The following is a 20,000-nucleotide window of genomic DNA, read 5'->3' on the forward strand; positions in this document are numbered from 1 at the left end:
CTTCAGCCCAGGCCTCTGCTCGCAGGGCTGCTGGGAGCGCCGTGCTGGGCCTCCTGGTCCCGCTCCCCTGTGCCCGCCCTCGCTGTCTGTCTCCCCTCCCCCAGCAGGGCCAGGCCGCAGCAGCATTGTAATAACTCATGCAAATGTGAACGCTCCCAGACAAAGGGAGGTCAGGCCAGCGGCTGGGGACTCCTGTCGACAAACAATATTAGGTGTAAAATGTGTACCTTTGACAAAAGTATTAATAACGCGCTTTTGATTTTTTTTTTCCTGGTGAAAAATGAAAAGTAGTAATTGTGAAGTGACAGAGGAAAATGAAGTTTTGAACCAAAAGGCAAAGTTCGTGGATGAAAAAACCCAACCCAATTAGCTGCTTATGAGGAATCGAAATGCAAGGCATTTGCTCTTCCGTCTCCCTCATCAGCCTTTGATTGACTCTGCTCAGATCTGGACCGCAAAGCAGATAAATCGACGTGCCACATGCACGCGATGCTTAATCATTTGTAATAGTCAGATTTGCCCCGAAACATAATTTGCTACATCAAGCCATTTTTTCTCCTCACTCACTGGTATTCCGTGGCTTGGCCTTTGCTTTATAAAACATTTAAGAGTTTGCTTTAAACACATCAACGTGCTGATCTACGATTGCCCTTTGCGTGCCGCCCGGAGGAGCGGCCGCCTCTCTCCAGCCCCGCCCAGCGTGGCTGGAGGCGGGCAGCGTGGCGGCAGCGTGGCAGGCTCTGAGGTCTGCGTTCTCTGTCTTGTGCGGGCAGCCACTCCGTGCATCAAGGCCATCAGCCCCAGTGAAGGCTGGACCACGGGGGGAGCGACTGTGATCATCATCGGAGACAACTTCTTCGATGGGCTGCAAGTCGTGTTCGGGACTATGTTGGTATGGAGCGAGGTAAGCCCGCGAGATCGGTGCGCGTCCGGCCGTGGCTTTGTCCGTGGGCCGTCGGACGTGCTGTCGACGGTGCATTCTGTCGCCAGATCCCCTGAAACCGACAGTCCGCCCGTGGCAGGGGCTTCTCTGGTGGGCGGGTGCAGACCGCTGCCCCACAGCCCTGGGGTTTCAAGCCTGGCGTCGGAGGTCCCTGAGTGCCCTGGAACAATTAGTGCTAGAATTACTAGAAGCAGGTTTAAGGAGACATATGGTGGTGATTTTCATATGAATGATGCCCTGTGGCCTTTCCTGCAAACTGAAACCGGGATCATTTGCAGATATTTTTCTGAAAGCACAACTGTAGGTCCTGAGTCTCTGGGTGACAGCTAGGAGGGAACATTCCAAGACGATGGTCCAATTTTTGCTCATTTTGGTAATTATATCCAACTGGCAAGTGTCCGCCTCTTACACCCAGTGCCGCTGAAAGCCTCTTCCCTATGTGGTTTTTATAGCTGATCACTCCCCACGCCATCCGAGTCCAGACCCCACCGAGGCACATTCCCGGAGTCGTGGAAGTCACCCTGTCCTACAAATCCAAGCAGTTCTGTAAAGGTGCTCCTGGGCGCTTTGTCTACACCGGTGAGTTCACGTTTCCAACTTTCGTGGTGAATCGGTAGATGCTTCCTCCCAAGGAGGGCCTCTCGGCCCCCGGGGGCCCCCTGCATGGGTTCTGCAGTGAGGATGGGCGATCCCTCCGTGGCCCACCGCTTGGTGTAGTTAGGGGCGGTGTCTGCATCTTCTTCCACATGGTGTGACGCTATGGACAGGTGCAGCCAGCTCGGGCCAGGTGACCTGGGCCCCTCCCCCCATCCGTGGAGCTTCCCTTCTCGCCTGCAAAGCAAGGTGGTGGGAGCTGTCAGTAACCACAGTCCCCCTGCTTCCATCGGGTGGCTGCCCCGCGAGGTCCCAGAGGTTAGGCTGCGTACCCTAGGTCACACGCACCCTGTAGATGGGAGCAGGTCTCTGCCCTGGGCCTGGGGCCTCAAGCCCCACACCGCACTGCTGCTTCAAGGGGGTCCGTATTCTGGGAGGGTCTCGGACACACTGACGTCACCAGAAAGGGTCACGTCTGCTGAAAGTCGTCTGCTGCAGGGCTTTGCCCACAGGCTGCTTGGAGGACACCGTGCGTCTGAGGTTGCTACTGAGAAAGGCCGTAAATGACCATACGGCTTGTCTGCATGGGGACCCCTAGTCCTGCCACCTGCAGAAGCTGTAACCTCTGAGACGTGTTTCTGGGGGTGGCCGGCACCCGCTGAGCCCCACGAGGGCAGAGGGGACGGGGGCTTGTTCTTGGACAGCGTGGTCTCCAAGTGCTCGTGTGGTCGGGGCGGCGGGTGGAGGCCCTTGCGGGAGCCTGGCTGGGAGCCGGGGGCTCTGTCCACGTGCTGTCACCTGCTGCAGGATGCCCGGGGCAGGCCTGGCCTCCCCCTGGGATGCAGGCTTCTCCTCTGTCCAGTGGGTGGGTGACAGGGTAGAGACGAGGTCCCTTCCACTTTGGGGTTGGGGGAGGGAGTAGGGGTAACTCACCCCCGTCAGGAAGCGTGAGATGCAAAATGTAAGTTCTTCCAGTGGCCACTTCCCAGCAGGCCCCGTGTCCCTCCCAGGCCGTGCCTGGCTCCGGTCCTTGCAGAGAGCCAGGGCTGCTGTCCCCGGAGGCACCCACACCCTCAGCAGCCAGGGCTGCCAGTGACTCCGGGGTCCTTGATGGGGGGAGGCCGCCTCCTCTCCAGCCCCCAGCGGCCCTCACGTGGTCAGGAGGGGAGAGAGGTTCCCTGCCTGTGCTAAGGGCCGTTTCCTCCCGTGGGACCAGCTCGCCTCCTGGTGAGCCCGGGAGGCGCGATGGAGGGAGGGCGGCGCCTCCTGCTGGTGCGGCCTCCACGTGTTAAATAACTGCCGCGCGGAAGCGGGCTGTGTAGTCGGGGTGCTTGTGAGCGCTCGTACCCGCGGCCGCCGCGGCCGCCCGGTCCCGGGAGGTGGGGGCCAGGCTCCCCGCAGCGCTGGGCCGTCTCTGCAGCACCCCTGCCGGCCTGTGGGCGCCCGTCCGGCTCTGGATGTGAACTCAGGCCGTGGGGTCCTGGGCGCCCGCTCGGCTCTGCCCGGTGTGGCCCAGGGACCTGGGGGGACCCCTGAGTCCCGCTTTCTCCTCGGTGCCGTGTGTGACCCGGGCTCCCGTCGGGTCTGGGTTCCTCGGAGGAGGGGATGTTTATGAGCTGGGCGACTGGGAGCCACACCACGTGTGGGCTCCACGCTGCCACGTGCCCCGTGGGCGCCAGGTTGGGTCAGGCACCCGGTGAGCGCGTCCGTACGTGGTGGGACCGATGGCTCTGCCCCAGATGGACGGGGAGTCGGCTGTCCCTGTCAGCCTCTCTGGTCTCCTGGCCGCTCCCCTGCGGGCGCCTTCGGCCCTGCCCCTGACATCCAGTTCTTGACCCGCGGGCTTTTGGTGCTGAGGTTGGTGGGCCGTCATCAGTAGCAGCGACTCTTTCTGAGAGGAGACACAGTAGCGGGAAGGTCTGGTTCTTCACCCCACCGTTGGCCACTGAGGACGGTGGCCCGCATGGCAGGAAAGGGCCCCATGCTGAGCATCGCGGCGGATGCGGGTGCGGCCGGAGGGGGAGGCGCGAGGGCAGAGGGCCGCCCGTCGCCGCCAGTGGGTGTCCCGTGGCCGAGGGCCTGCCTCTCCGGGGCCGCGGTGGGGCAGTGCTCTCTGTAGCCCGCTGCCCTCGGCCGGGCAGGACGCTTTCCTTGGCCGTGACCGCAGGGCAGCGGGTGTCCCCGAGTCTGTTCCAGTGACACCCGCGTCCCGACGCCCATCTTCCATTTCTGCAGCCGACGCCGTGACCCCTCCCTGCTGAAGGGGCTTCTCAGACCCCAAGTTCAGGGTCCCGGCTGCCCAAGGCTATGGGGTTTCCTCCATCAGGAGTTCTCCCACGAACGGGCCTTTCAATGAAGCCATTCAGTGAGCTTGGCCTCTCCGCGGGGGCTAATTTACAGCCTTCCCCCACACCCCCATCATTAACGGGAATATACATTTCAAACGCACGTAAGGGATACGGGGGCCTACACTCCCAGAGAGCAGAGGAAAGGTGGGGTCATAACCTGTCTGACCTGGAAGCTTCTGTCTGATTTGCATTGCCCTGAAATTGATGGGACAGAGAAGCAATCACTGGGAATTGCTCTCCCTCTGAAAGCTGAGCCAGCCCTTCTGGAGGCAGGACACGGGCGCAGCCCCTGCGGGGAGGGCCCCGTCCCCTGGGCATCTGGCTCCCATCAGCATCCCCGGGCCTGGAGGCTGCGCGGACACCATCACACTGAACCCTCGGGGTGAGGCCGCCAGGCCTGGGGATGGGGAACCAGAGTGCTGAGGAGGGCCCCTCCCCCTGCCCCCAGCCAAAGGCAAAGGCCTAAGTGATCTGTTTACAGCGATCTGAGAAGCACCCGATGCTTCAGAACCAGACCCGATTAGTCAACCCAGAGCAGGTGTGGGGGGGGGGGGCAGGCCAAGCCCATCCATCCAGGCCCCTGTGCCTGCTGCTTTCAACTACTGTAAAGACACAATTACCTTGGGAAGCTGTGGCAGTGCAGTTGATTAGCACGGTGAATTAAAAGAAGGAGTCACAATGACATGTCCAGCTCTTCCGTACTAGTCCTTTGTATTCCCAGCGTGCCTCACCCCTGTTGTAAGAAGGTCAGAAATTAGAGAGAGAGAACAGTTTTCAAGCGGCTAGCACTTAGGAGCAAAATTAACAATCGCCCTGTATGTAATTGCTAGTTAATAGTAAATTGCCTTCTAGACCGTAAAGCGCAATATGAACGGGTGGGCGCCTAAAATTAAATTAACGAGATATTTGCTGCATTTAAAAGTGAACAGTGCACGTTAATAACTGAGTGTAACGCTTGTTTTAATATTTGTCTAATAGTGTATCATTTGCTTGTTTAATAATAATTAGAATAGTCCCGGAATATCCTACCTGAGGAACTCAGTGGTATGGGCAGATTGAACAGTTTCACATTCGTAATTTCACCAGTAGAAAGACGTCAAATTGTTAAGAGCAATAAAAGAAATTAGTTTTTAATTATCATGTAAGCATTGCGGTGTTACTTGATTAAGACAAATTGGAATTTGTATGCTTCTAATTGAAATTACGTTTGAGCGAAAACTGCTTTTACAGACCGTATTCCAAGTGTGAGGTGTTCACGCACAGATGCGAGTGTCCCTGATGTCCTAACACGTCCATTTGGCAGAAGAGTTTTCCTATTACACAAAAAAGCTGGAGCTGCTCGGTGGTGGCCTGAGTCCCAGCATGGCTCTGCGGGACATCACAACGCAGCCAAGGGGCTCTTCCTGTTGACCTCTTGCACCCAAACGTGTGGTTGACCCACCCTCAGTTTAGAGATTTCTTTTGCTCAATTAAAGGAATTATATCACCAGTTACCAGGAATCAACATGCTGTCTGCCCCGGGCCCAGCCAGCCCAGTTGCTAAACAAGATGCTGGCAGCGATGGTGCCCAGGCCCAGAGCGGCACGGACAGAGCTGGGGCCGGTCTTAGGTCTGCAAAGCATTGACTACCTGGGGACATAAAAATGGTCATTTTCTGCACGAAGACGTGCATTCAATTTCAGTCATGACATCATTACTCAACCAGTAGCTGCTAACAGTTTGTGTTCTTCCCGGTACAGCGTTTATGGTTGGTTTGTTTGCTTTCTTTAAATCCCGTTGTGCCTTAAAACTGGCGACATGTCAAGGAGGTGACCGCCCTGTCCTCGGGAGCTGCCCCGCACCAAGGGGGGGGTGTCTGTGGGCTCGCTCGGGGCCACCGTATCCTCTCGCAGCCTTCTGCCACCTAACCCACACTTCACCTCACCCCTTGAAGGGCGCCGGCGTTCCTGAAGTGTTTTAAAGCTCTTTTGTGAGTGTTCGGATGTGATTCTGTCCGCAGCACGGTGACACACAGTAGAGGCAGTGGCACCCTCGACCACAGCCGGCTCCAGCTAGCTCTCTCCCAGGCCAGCGCTCTTCAAACAAATTACTTGTATCCACGGAGCAAATGATTCCTAATTGCCTTCCACAAATCATACTGTTTCTACTTCGCTAAACTAAATGCTAATGCCTTCCCCTTCAATGTCAACCAGCCGATTATTTCGATTATAAGTTCTTAACCACGGAGATGGACGTGGCGGAGATACTTTCATTCCGAGTTCGAGTTTGGGGTTCAGGAGTCTGTGACTCCTGGGCTCCCTGTCCCGGCCAGTGAGGCCCGGCGGCTCCGGCTGCTAGCTGTGCGTTCCCAGCTGCTGCGGGCGCCCCGCAGGCACAGGGCTTCCACTGGTCCCAGCTCGCCAGTTGGATGGTGTCAGTGGAAGTCCGCGGTCCCCTGGAGGATAGACAGCTTCGCTTTCACGTGAGGTTAGTTCTGTGGAAGAACGTGCTGAGCTCAGGCCACCTCTGGGCCCATCCGGAACCGGAGAGCTGGGATGGCACTCAGATGACACGCGACTCCAACGCGGTTTCTCCTCCCGCCCCGCCCACGTTGGCTTGTCCTTGGTTACGTGTTGGGGGCAGAGGGCGAATTTCTCCCCACTGGCTGGGATGGTGTGCAGACCTGGGCGTGGAGACCAGCTGGTCATCTTTGGGGTCATTGGCGGGGCTCCTTAGGGCCACAGAGGAAGGGAGGGCGTGCCCCCCCCCCCACGCTGCCGGTGTCCTCTGCATTAGTGCGGTCCCAGCATTAGACCAAATGACGATCAGTGAATCTGCCAGCTTGCTGAGTGGGCACTGGGGGCACAGATCCAGTCCCGAGTCCCTCTAAAGGGTGGGGCGGTGAGGGCTCCCGGGGTCCCTGCTGCTTCCTTCGTCTCCTGTCTCGAAGGAGGCCGGGAGAATGAGACACACCGCTTGTGCTATTGCACAAGTAGACTATTTGTCCTAATCAGTGACACCCATTTACTAGAATTGCTTAAAATGAACTATACCTCATACAGAAATCGCACATTTAGAGGGGTTCCATTCATCATCTGAAAATTGAGGGCCAGTAAACTTTTCTGCTCCTCCAGTGGGATCGTAGGCATGCATCAAAATGTTAGAAATGATTGGTGAGAGGGAGCTGTCACCCATTTATCAAGGAAAAGAACATTATTTGCTAATTTCCCAACCAGGCTGGTGACAGGGTGCTTCGTCTTTGGACCCACGGTGACCAGCGTGGCCTTTTTGTTATTAGTACAAGTCAAGCGCTTTTGGGCAGCTGCTAACAAGACACATTTGTCTGTCATCGGAGGGGCTTTGGTTGTTTTCCAAGTGCTGTGACCACAGGCCGCTCTTCCCGCGGCCCGATGGCTGTGCTCGGTGGGGCTGCGCTCACCCGGGAGGAGAACCGACTGATAAATCATGAAATTTCCGCATCAAGGTGAAGCTATTGACTCTCGGCACCGAACCTGACAGAACGCAGCAGAGAGGAGACAACCATTTGTCTTCCCCAAAGGACAAAAGGGTCACGGGTTTCCCTCAGTGGGTGCGGGGACGCAGGCCTGCTAACCTCCCCCCAGCTGGGAGGCCGCGGGCACGCGTCGCGGGATGGGACTGGGCCACGTCCGGGGTTTTATTTGGCGTCTCTGGCCGGTCAGGGTACCTGCCCTGCTTCTGGGACAGGATGTGGGGTGGCAGGGAGATGGAGGGACCCCTTAAAAGCACAACAAGAGTGAACAGCATCAACGGAAGTGCAGAATAAGGCAGCGATGACAGGGGGTAAAAACAGGACCCCACGAGTCACCCTGGCAGGAGAAAGTCCCGTAGCTTCAAGGAGGAAGACCAGGGCAAGCATCAGAACCACCGTTTCAGCGGAGAAGCCACCGAGGGAGCGTGTGAGCCTCTGTTGCCGAAGAGGAGAAGAAATAGGCCCCGCCTGCCGTGGCCCTGGAAGAGTAGAAACGGGCGATGCCTCTTGTTTTCTTCCTGGCTGCCTGCAGCCGCGGAAGCCACAGGCCTCCTTCACCGCGTCCCTTTGGCTGCGCGCGAGGCCATGGCCCAGGCGGGAGGCGGACGGGGTGAGCGGGGTTTGCTCTCGGGGGCTGTGCCAGCCGGGATGGGGACGCCCCTGGGGTCCAGGGGCTGCTCGTGTCTTCATTTGAAACCTCTGTTTTCGAAGGTCTTTAGGCTGTCGGCTGAGGCTTGGATCCTAAAGGCTGAACCCGAGAAAAAGTCCGTTTAAAAAACTGTCATTTGAATCAGTTGGGCCTTTTTAATTCATTACAGAAAGTGCAAACTTGAGTCATTCGAACTTTCTTAGAATGGTTTTTCAATAAAACAACGAAAGATGGGAGCCTCTTCGTCGGTGACGTGAACTGTTTGCTACGCCCCCCAAAATAAATACATCGAAGTTTTCAAATGCGCCTAACGAGCATGTGAATAACTTGGTTCCACGCGGGACCCGGGTGCCTGTGGCTGGCGCCCGTGCTCTAGTAGAAGACGCGTTACAGAGCATGTTAAATTTTAAATACAGAGCCTCCCATCGGGACAGTACGCCGCTGCAGATCTCTGTACCTGTCGGTGTAAATCATCTTTGGGGGAAGTTTCTCAAAGGTGCAGCCTGGCAGTGGGTCCGTCATCCGCCTTCCAGACGCCACCCTTCCTGCCCTCGTGACAGCCCTTCTTACGCCCTCCACGCGTGGGAATCCTCCCGCCTGACAAGGTGAGCTCTGCAGGGTCGGCCCAGCCTTCTACCGGCCTGACCCTCTCCCTCCCGGAGCATCTGGGGACCAGAGTCAGGGCATCTGGGCGGCGGGGTGTAGAGGGGATTCTGCCAGATTTCTTCCCCATCTTTTCATCCTCCCAGGAGAAGGCCCTTGCCGGGGACTCCCCGTGGCCCTGCAGGCCTCGGCCTGGGGATGGGAGGGGGTGGGGCCGGCGATGTGGCGCTCCTGCCCCTTCTCAGGATCCGTGTGTCTGGTGCTGGGATCGGCCAGACGCTTGAGCCCCAGAATCACTTCACCCCGCTTGTGAAGACCAGCCCGGCGCCGTTCCTTGCGAGCACGTCCCCAGTGCCCTTAGGGATGAACGAGCGCCAAGCCCGCCCTGGGGCTGCTGTTCCTCGGGTACTTTTACAGCAGGACCTCAGTGACTCCCAGGGCGTCCGGCCGCTGTGCACCCCAAGCTGAAGACGGCTCCGTTTGCCTGTGTGCTTGTCGGTTACAATGGAGGTCGTTTCCAAAGTTGACCCATTTTACCACCACGGAGGTGAGCCACACGTGTGCGAGGTGCTGGGGCCGCAGCCTCACGTGCCCTGCCCGCGAGCCACCTGCCAACGGTCCCTCCTCACACCCCGGCGACCGGCCCAGGCCGCGTGCCTCTCTGTCATGGCACCAGGGGGCCCACCTGCCAGCCACCTGCCTCTTCTTCAGCACCCCCGACGCCGTGTCCATCTGGTGCCTTCTTCCCTCCGCACTCAGAGAACACCCGCCGACAGTAATGATCGTTAAGGCGAGCATAGCGTCCAGGGTGGGATGCTGAGGCTTCGTGTCGATGTGACTTGGAATTTACCCGTGGTGTCCGGCGTTCAGTGTGTCCCCGAGGCCCACCTGGGCCTGGTACTCTGCACGTGAAGCAGAGAAGGCGGGAAAGCAGCTGCGTCTCGTGGGTGCGCTCGCGATGGGTTCCTCGCGGTGGGTTCCTCACGGGGCCCCAGGCTGGCTTCACCCTGGCAGCCCCGTGCCTGGTTCTGGGCGCCCGATCCAGCTGACTCAGAGCCTGATGGGAACGAAAAAGAGAAGAGACCGTAATGAAACAGTCCCGAGAGCTGTTCGGGTCTCCGAGGAGAGGGGCAGCCGTGGCCCTGTGGGGTCTGTGGGCGGAGCGCCCCTCCAGAGACGGGGGGGCCGGGGCTGGCGGGCTGCGCCCCCGCACGTCGGCGGCGAGGTCGGGGGTCCGCAGGCAGAGGGCAGAGCCTGCGCCACGGGTGGAGGAGATGGAGGGAGCGCATCAGGCGGGACTGTTTTACTTCAGAGACGTAATCCAGGATCCTGTGTTTGAGGACTCTGTTTTGTGATTTCAACATTTACGTTAATCTTGGCGATGTCTTTAAAGGCTCTGCCTTAGAACGTTGCTTTTCCTCTTTGTTCACCTTGAAAAACCGGGGGTTACAAACGCCTCCGTGGGGATTGAGGAGGGCCAGCTTTTCCCCTGGACTGGGGGGTCTCTTCCTCGGCCATCCGCTCCACCCCTCACAGCTGGGGGCCTGCTCACCCCAGTTCCGGCCTCCGTTCTTTTACGCAGATGCCAGACGCCCCGCAGCCAGTATTCAGGCCATGAGAGGCCTTCCCCTCGGTATAGGCACAGCTGGTACATGCATTCTAATCTAGGTCAGGGGTGTTACTTTCACTTAAAAAATTTTGTTCTTTATTCAGATATAATTCACACAGCCTAAAGTTCACCCGAAGTTTACAATTAAGGGGTTTTTGGTACAGTCACAGAGCTGTGCAACCACTAAGCTAAGTCAAGAACAGTTCATTACACAAAAAGGAGCCCCGCACCCGTCAGCAGTCCCCCCGCCCCCCCGCCAGGCAGCTACGAACCTACTTCCTGTATCTATGCATTTGCCCCGCTGGACATTTCCCGTGCACGGAATCATACAGTACGGGGTCCTTTGTGACCAGCTTCGTCCACTCAACGTTTCTCCCGGGTGGAGGCGTGATCGGCGCGTCCTTCCTCTGTGTGCCTGAAGGGTCTTCCCTTGTACACAGAGACCACCTTTTATCCATTCATCTGTGGGTGGAGCCTTGGTACAGTCGCTTCTCAGGATCCGCCGGGGATGGGTTCCAGGACCAAATCTGTGGATGCTCGTGTCCCTTACAGCGTGGTCCTTCGTAGCCGAGGTCAGGGCTGCGGTTGGTTGAATCTGAGGATGTGGGACTGGCGGATACAGAGGGCTGACGGTAAGACAAGTGGTGCTGCTGGGAAACATTGGTGAACAGTTCTCGCATGGATATATGGGAAACGTCATGTGCACCTTGACTTCTCCAAGTCAGAAGTGAAGTATACCTTCTCCATTGGCTTAGAATTTTCCAGAACCCCCGTGGGTCCTCGTGGTCCTTACTCGTTACTGTGGAGCACCTACTGTGCGCCCTGCGCTGAGCAGGGCAGGTGCTGTGACACAGGGTGACGGCCGCACCTTCCGGGAGGAGCGTGTGATCGGATGGCCTGGGACGTGTGTCCCGGGGGCTGGTTGCCTCGGGCACACGGGAGGGAGGGGTCTTCCCAGAGCAGGACCACCTCCAGCCTTGGGAGGGGGTGAACTTCCAGAGCTCCTCTCTCGGCTTATCTCTGTACGGAGATCTTACGCGGGTTTCAAGTGTGCCGACCTGCTGCCCACATGGTTCTCCACAGAGTGCTTTGTTGCCCACTTGGGTTTTACCCCTCCCGGCTCAAAATCTCTAAGAGGGTCGACAGCACAGGCACGCTTGATTTTTCTTTCTTAAAGGAAGGGTGACGTCTGGGTAGTTTGTGCTCTTCGTTCTGTTGAGGATGATTTTTATTGGCCACGTTCTCCCTCCCTTTTGTTCAGACTCTTTTTACACGTGGAGGGAAGGGGCTACCTTGGCTGGAACAGCCGGGGTGGGGGAGGGGAGGGTTGCAGGGTGGCCAGTGCCCCTCCCCTGCCTCCCTGGGGAGCGTGTCTCGGGGGTCCCTGTCGCCGGGGGCCGAGCCCTTGGAGGAGTGGGGGCACCCGACGCCGCGTGCCTTGGTTTTCCTCAGCTGCCGGCCTGGGCTCCGTAGGCGTCGTTTGAACGTGACTATAAAAGCCGTAATCTGGCGCATTCTTCGAGGTGTGTAAACAGCATTGTTTGAACGCAATCCAGCAGTTGTCGGCAAGGGTATTATTTTGGGAACAAGGAAGACGTGCTGTCCCCTTTTCTGAGTCTAGTGTCACATCACAATGCCGCCGTCCGCTGCCAGGCGGCAGTGAATGGCGCAGGTCCCTGTGCGCCGGGCCGGGCGTGTGAATACCAGAGTCCTCCCCGTGAGGCCGAGGCGGTGCCTGACTTCCAATTAGAAGTCAAGCGTGGCGCTTCTCCCATCCTCAGAAGCCTCGGTGACACGAGGTACCCTCGGCTTAGCGGGTCGGAGGGGCTCCCCCGTGTGAAGCCGACGCTGCCCTGGGGTGGGTCTGATGCTGGAAAAGCCACGCCCCTTCGATGCGGGCGACCTAGGCTGAGCCGCGTGGTGCTTGGCGTTGGATAAAGTGCCCGGCGCCTCCCGTCTGTCCCTGCTGTGCCCAGGCCGGCTCCGGGGCAGCGCCTCGTGGTGAGTGATGCAGGCCCACCGTGGCCTTTGTGTTTCCCGTGCACGGTGCCTGGCTCACCCTGCCGAGTTCTGTGATTGAAATTCATTGCCGAATTTATTGAGAAATTAATGAGAAAAGCTGCAAAGTATTGACTTTGAGAGGAAAACACAACTCATCTTGAATGAGGAGGAAAATGCAGCAATAATTTAGCCGCTATTGATCTGGCCCTGTCCATGTATCGATCTTCATTTTACAATATTAATTTGCACCTGCAATCGGCTGCTAAGGGAACCGATTTCATTTCGTGGCCGCGTTAATGTGCAGAGCGAGAGGTGCTCTTACGAAGTGGGGTGTTGCGGGCGCGTTGCGGAGGCCGGCTGCTCTCTTTCTATCTTTGCTTGTTACTGAAATAGACTAAAAATTAATTTTTTTGTCGGACAAAATATGAAAGCAGAAACCTATCTCCGACGTGGCCCTCCTCTCGGCTGCACGGCCCGCTCTCGGGCGGCCGCACAAGGAGCCGCCAGCCGCCTGGAACTCCAGCCACCTCTCCTCATCAGGCCTGGACCAGTTCAAAGTTCATGAAATTTCTATGAGCATTGATCTCGCCCCATTGATTTTTTTTTTTGCAGCAGATCTTTGAAATTTTAATTTCCTGAGCATCTGAATTTCTTATAGATGAAATGCACTTGGAGGGGACAGTTGATGATAAAGTGGAGAACTTAGCATCATTTTAAAGCCTAAAAAAGGGAGGAGAAAACAAAACAAAACAAAAACCGAAAGCCAGGCGCTCGCAGCCCGGGTGTCATGTCTTAGAGGTGGAGCGATGGCGGTGCTCCGGCGGGGCGAGGTGCGCGGGAGCTAAATACCAGTTTTGTCTTCTGCGGTCACGCATTTTTAATGTAACTTTTTATACAGTCATTTTTGAAAGGAAAGCTATCTGGAGAAACAGCAGGACAGAGAAACATTCTTCAGTGCACAATCATTTGCTCACAGCAGTCTTTATCACCTGGTCAAGTTCACCTAGTTACTTATCAGTGGGACATTTAATAACCTCAAGGTGATATAATTGCTATTGGCATTTTTCCCCCTTGGATTCAGCTGGTTAATGTGTAAACTACTTGTCAGCAAATAGCACTTTGTCACTGAAATCACTAACACCCTCTAGAGGGATGTCTTTGTATTGAGCAATTTAATTTTACTTTATTTAATTTTTACACATTACAACCTGTGTTCATTCAGGCACACTGAAGGGTTGCAGCCTGTCGGGGCAGGGTCTGGGTATCCCTGTTAGTAAAATATACTATATCTTATTTAACAATCCCCATTGCTTTAATTGAAGTGCGTTCTTGTCCCTCGGAAAAGGAACTGCAGATGTTCTTATTATGTAGTTATGTTGCTAATGTGAAAAACTGCCTCATTACGAGGATCTGTTTGTAGCTAGAAAATTACTGCATTATGACAAATGCATGATTGGGAAGTTACAGGAAGATGATCATTATTGAAATGAAACTGAAACTCATTTAATAGCTGCAACCAGCAGCTGGAATGAAGCAAATGAATGTCTTCCTGTTTTTATTGTTGTAGCAGGTTTTTCAGGCAGAAGGAGAATTTGTGCTAAACCTGAAACTTCTTGTATCTTTCCTTGCTCGCTGGGCTTCGGTTTAAGCAGCGCAGAGGCGATGCTAAAAGTGGCTAGTTTCCTACCTGTGACTGTCCCCCTTGTGCACTAAGGACACTGTTTTAAAAACACAACTGTAAGAACAGCTAGTCTTGGTGTACTTAAAGTCGGCGGCCCTGCTCGCTGGCTGGGCTGGTCTCCAGGTCTCCCCTGCAGGAGTGGTTGGGAGGTTGCCATCACAATTCAGCCTTGTCACCGTGACCCCTCCTTCCTGCCCCAGACCCAGTCCCTGTTTGCAGGCAGGGCACCTCCAGCCAGGCCTGGGGGGCGGTTGGGGGGGATCCCAGCACCCTGGGCAGGCAGCCCATTGAAGCCGCAGCAGCATGAACAGGGGGTCAGCTCTGCTCGGGGCTGCTTTTCCCTGATGCCCTTGGGGAGCGGGTTTCCCACAGTGAAGCCCCAGGCATGTAGTAGCTGCTTAATAAATGTCGAGTGGATGGACCGGACTTAAAGGCATTCGGTTTGGCCGTTTTCCTTCTAAGAGAGGTGGCTCTTTGTAGGAAACATTCACTGGCCCCAAACACATACGCTGCCCAATCTGAAATTCTGTTTCTGTGTTATCAACCCAGAGGTCCGGAAGATGTCCCCTTGCTTCATTGAATTATGTTTAGATGTTAATGGACTTGCTGTTCGAGTCTAATAAAATAATCATATACGTTTTGGGGTATTAGAGATCAGCACAGACTGCAGGGCAGGGTTGGCTGACAAAGAAGGCTGAGCCATCAGAATGAAAACTAAAACTATGTATGTCACAAGAAAGAAAATGCCACTGACTCTTGCCCATTGGTACGTTTCTAATTGCAGCCGGCCGATTGGAGCTGCTCTGGCCGCAGCTGCAGCTCAGAGCCTGATGCCATTTTCTGCTGCCACATTAGCTCCGGCAATCCCAACTTGAACTGACATCACAGGCCGTTAAAATTTTATCAATTGCGGAATGATTAATCCCCCAGTACACGGGCATGACTTAAATATTTAGAATGCTTCTTCTGTTATGACTTTAATGCATGTAAAGTAACGAGATTAACTCCAGTACACTCAAATATATTTAAATATGTATCCTTCCCGAGCTGTAGGCTGTTCCGGCGTGTAGGACTCATTGAGTCTATGTGGCCGTGTCAGGCTCTATTTGTATGACCCGTGCTGGATGCTGGCCTGCATATGATAGCCGGATATCTGGCCTTTCACAGGCTGCCTGATTGCCTGCCCCATTTGGCATAAATGGAATGTGATTCCCGGCTACTCCAGCTTCTGGTTCATTCAGGTTTTACTGCTGTGTAATTTTCTTAGTCTAAAATAAAAGCTCTCCAACAAAAATTACTATGCATTAGGCCACGGTAGCCTACTCAAATGGATATTAATACGGTTTATCTCTAAAAGGACGAATAATGTATTTGAAACAGATAAAAGGCCCTCCACTAAATGAGGAATGTTAATATCTTATGGCACGGTTAATAAAGAGATATTTCACAAGGGACATTTGTTTTATGACTTTTGATACAACAGCCTTATAATCTGACATATCTTAAATGATATAATTTTGTGCCTGCAGTCATCTCTTTTATAGGTAGTGGCCCATCGTAGCAAGATTTGAATTCAGAACAAATAACGGGCACTAATTACTTTTTTTTTGCGGGGGCGGGGGGGGCGGTTTATTATAAAACTCAGCCTCTCCGACGCAGATCGGTGGGAATCCCTGCAGGAGGGTGGGCGCTTATAATGCATTTTGAGAAATGTCTTGGTTTTTCCCCTTCAGCAAAAAATCACATTTGTTTTTGTTGTGTTTAAGGCAGAGTTTAAATTAATTTAACCCAGTGACACATGTTCAGAGACTAAGCACGCTGCTAAATAATTCCTGGGAATAAACTGCTCAGGAACCAAGTCCATTAATTTACGGCTCTCCTGATGCTGACAGATGTGAGGGCCGGAGGAGGACCTACAAATATTAACATAAAACAAATTTGCTTTATTCTTCTTCATATTTCTTCTTCGTCCCGACTTGAGCTCACCCAAGGCTCCTTCTCTAATTATCCACGAGGTCAGTAAGCAAAATTGGGCAGAAGCTGGGAGATCAATACAAATTATCCCTGAGCAAACCAGTGCTGACAGCTTGAATCGCAGCATATGTTTACCCAAAATCAGGCAATTTATCTTAATATCAGCAAAGTAATGCAGTGCAGGTGAAAGGTCAGGCAATCTCTCCCCCTCATAATTACCCAGTTCTAAAACAGGAAAGTGGTATTGATTGGCCTGGCTCGGTGCTCTGTGACTGGACGTGCAGAGCCGTGGCCTGGCTCGGCCGGGCCCTCCTTGTTGTACACTCCGCACGCGGAGGATTTATCAGATGTGCACGAAGGGGCTTCTGCTTTCTCCTCCAGTTGTAGAGTTTGCCAGCCAAGTCTGGGCGACTCCTTGTCTTGCCTGGCACGGGGCGGAGGGCTCTGTGGGGTGTGGCCCTCGGAAGGCCGCCGCCCGGCCCCGCGGATGGCAGCCGCTCTCGCAGACGCAGAGGAGGGCCGTCCCACCCTCAGTGATCAAAGCCCCCGCACCCGCCAGAACCGAGAACATGTCTCTGCTTCTGTAGCTTGAAGACAAGGGCCCCTTCTTCTCATTCTTCCACGTAAATCCGTCGGGCTACCATAGCGGAGCCCCCGGTGGGATTTCTAGCCGCAACAGCGGCGCCCGCCCCCTGCCCCCCTCGCCGTGTCCAGCACGGCGAGACCTACAGTCGTAGGATGGCATGTCATCTTCCGAACGTCCGACCTCGTTCTTGGCGGTGCGCTCAAGACGTAGACGCTCTTTGGGCTGAAGCGGGAGGTGAACGGTACCCCCGTGTTTTTTTCTACTGCTTTAAGATCTTTTGGGTCCTAGAAGGAGAATGTCAATTCCACTGAAACATCGGGAATGTCTCCCCCAGAATGAGAGTATATGGTTATTACAAGTCATAAAGCTTCTGAAAGCTTGCATTAAAGCGTCTATCACCTGTCGGGGCATTTGCATGAAATCAATAGCGGCCGCCCATCTATCTTTTCTGATCACCTTTCATCAGGCCGATTCATTAAGTCGAACAGTCATGGCGATTAGCTGGGGGAGAGGAGAAACCTGGCGTGTTAGGGATGCACAGTGGGCCACCTTTTTTGTTCCGCAGTCAAGACACATAAGACTTCACCGCATCCTGTTTTGGGCCAAGTCGCTGGGTGAGGCCCAGCCACCCTGCTCCCTGCACTGCACTTTCGCCTGACACCCTTGTCCCGGCCAGGCAGAGACATGACAAATCGTCCCCCAAGTCACCGCTGACAGCTTCTGATGATTAATGGTTTGATTATGAAGTGGTTTTACACATATAGGATTTACATCACAGAGAGTTAGAAATTTTGCCGTGTCACCTACGCCGAGGCATTCTGAAGAGCTTTACTGTTTGCAAAGGAAAAGGAGGGCAAAATCGCGGCAGAAGCCATGTCATGTAAAATCAATATGTCGGATCAATGCTTTATTAACAAGAAAATGTCTTACTTCACATTCCTGTGCGGACCTTTGTCTCCGGCACGTATGATGGAATGTCAGATCATATTGCGGTCCTCAACTTTCGGGCGCGTTATCCAGTGTGCGTGCAAGTCTTCCGGCGGCGCTTACGAGACCCGCCGTGGGTGTTGACACCAGCAGCCCGAGCACTCGAGGATAACGGTGACCAATTATTCCGGAAAGCACTTTCAAAGGCAGCCTCTAACCTTGCTCCTTGAAGCTGTAGCCTTTGTGTTCCCGGCGCTCCGCAGACCTGCTGAGTTGGGTGGTGTTAATCATCAAATTACGTGCTGACTAATGAGTGATGGCCCAAATTGCGGGCTGAGTAATGAATAGATGGCGGCAGGTCTTATTAGTCTCAGAAAACCCCCTGATTTATGTCGCGCCATGCACCGTGGCGTTACTCCACGGAAAACGATATCTACATCAAGAAGTAATGTACTCTAATAAGTATTTTCGTCTTAACTCGCGTCCCCGGGCCTCGGGGCTCAGTTTTTGTTGGAGTCAGGCAGAGCCATAATAAAGCCCAATGGCTCCTTATGAAGCTTGTTAAACACAGAGGCTGCAGTCGGACGGAGCCCCGGCCGTGATTCATGCTCCGTACACAGCGCGCGTGCCGCTGATTTATGGCCGCGCGCAGTTCATAGTCAAAATTACAATTTGAGGGATAAAAAGATTAATTACTATTTGTGGCCAGCAATTTCGTGAGGCTGGTGGAATGATACTGCCCTACATCAGTTTGTAGTCAGCCATTCACAGATTATTAAAGCTTTGCAAGAGTAAGTGCTCCTCCTGCCTGGTTTGTGCTCAGGCAATATGCTAGACAAAAAAGGACCACAGGGATAAATCTGAAGCTAGCAATAGCTGGACATATGTCATAATTGCCAGTTTCCCATAAATCCCCAGCCGGTGTGGAAGGCCCTGTGTAATGTAGACAGCGATGGCGACCATGGTGATGGCTGTGTATGGCCCCGAGACCTGCAACTTTCTGACTGCTCTCCCATTTTTACAATATATTGAGTAACCCTTTGACTCTCCTCCAGTCTAATTATAGATTAGAAATAATCATTGCTTTTATGTGCAAAAGAAAGGGGGAAACCTACTCCTTAGGACAGAGCTAGCTTCCAGGGGTGCTTGCCTTCAAGAGCCTCAGAACAGGAGAATCACACACTTATTTGTAAGCGTGCAATAAACGAGTAATGGATGGCATAAAAGTAATTAACCTGACCTGCATTTCTGTGTCCTGTTACAGCCCTTAATGAACCAACCATAGATTACGGCTTTCAGAGGTTGCAGAAAGTGATCCCAAGACATCCGGGTGATCCCGAAAGGTTACCCAAGGTTAGTAAAAGGGCAAGTGGCGCCCTGTCCGCGGGGGGGCCGCCACCGGGCTGGTTCCGGTTTGGGGGCAGCAGGTGCTCTGGGAAGGGGGGGCTTCCAGATGCCCCAAACCCTGGCCCACGGCCCGGCCGACAGGTGTGGGAGCAGCCCCGGCCCGTGCCTGGCGCGGTTCAGAGGTGGGCAAAGGGTGGAAGGAGGGGCCGCGCCGTCTCCAGTCTTGCGTTTCATCTCTGCGGGCCCCTGTTTTTAAAGGAGGAAAAGAAAGGCTTCTCTGATACACGTATTTTGGATTCTGCAAGGGGGACGTAAACTTCCGCGTAATGAAATAGTTCAATTAAACATTTTCCACTCCAGTAGCCCGCGCTGATTTCAATCTAAGCAGCCCCAGTCTGATCTGTGATTACTTGACTCTTGTTTTCCTTTCATTTTCTAAAGCTCGATTCAGTTTAATCTTTTGTTTACAAAGCTTTTGTTATAAGTCCCTGACTTAGCAGGCTAACAAATGAAGTCCCCATATTAATATCTAGAGGGACTTTTCATTTAAATTCAACAAAGACAAACGCTGCCCTGTTGTTTATGCACACGCCACGTATCACAGGAATTTCATTTTGATGTATAACATTAAAGATAAGTCAGGCTTATAATCTTCCCTCTCCTTTGATATAATTTTGTCTCTTTCTTTAGAAGCCATCTCTGATTTTCAAGGCCAGTTGAAAAACACAAAATGAAAAATGAAGTCATAACATTATGACTGATTATTTTATATTCCACCCCCGTGTTCTCCCAAGTCTTGACCACCTTCGAGTTTTATTAACACAATAAAGCCTTTTAGACGTTACCTTTTTAATGCTCAGCATGAGCATAAGCAATATCGTTAGGCTCCTTTTTAATTTGTGAACACGTAGCGAGGGATGTCAGATGTTCACGGTTAGCATCTCGGTGGCCAGGGAAGGATGTTTCACAAGCGCAGAGCAGTTCACGGAGGGGTTCTGTTCCTGAGGGTGCGCTCCCCCAAGGAAGACCCGAGGGCTGCCACGTCGTCACTCGGGGGCTTCACCGCCAGCCTCAATCCAGGCGTGGCTGTGCGGGGCTGGCCACCCCCATGAACAGGAGGCCCCGTGTGCTTCTTGGCAGCCCATGTAAACACTGGGTTTGAGGCCGGGTGAACTCAGGGAGGATGCCCAGGCGGGGGCCCTCTGGGGCCCTCCTGCAAGACCCCACTGGACAGCCCTCTCAGCTGCA

General features: G+C 54.1%; 1 protein-coding gene across 16 annotated transcripts in view; it reads left to right on the forward strand.

Annotated features, from left to right (window-relative positions):
• EBF3 (EBF transcription factor 3) overlaps positions 1 to 20,000 on the forward strand; it is a 117,817-nt gene that overhangs the window by 86,415 nt on the left and 11,402 nt on the right. For 15 of the 16 annotated variants that reach the window (XM_067709043.1, XM_067709030.1, XM_067709029.1 and 12 more), the window contains exons 9-11: positions 774 to 904; positions 1,396 to 1,522; positions 18,670 to 18,758. In XM_067709043.1, the coding sequence (XP_067565144.1) occupies positions 774 to 904; positions 1,396 to 1,522; positions 18,670 to 18,758 (347 nt within the window). The remainder of the gene's footprint in view (positions 1 to 773; positions 905 to 1,395; positions 1,523 to 18,669; positions 18,759 to 20,000) is intronic. The other variant, XM_067709042.1, reaches the window with a different exon arrangement.

Source organism: Pseudorca crassidens, chromosome 16 (assembly GCF_039906515.1).
Source record: "Pseudorca crassidens isolate mPseCra1 chromosome 16, mPseCra1.hap1, whole genome shotgun sequence".
In the NCBI taxonomy this organism is placed as follows: domain Eukaryota; kingdom Metazoa; phylum Chordata; class Mammalia; order Artiodactyla; family Delphinidae; genus Pseudorca; species Pseudorca crassidens.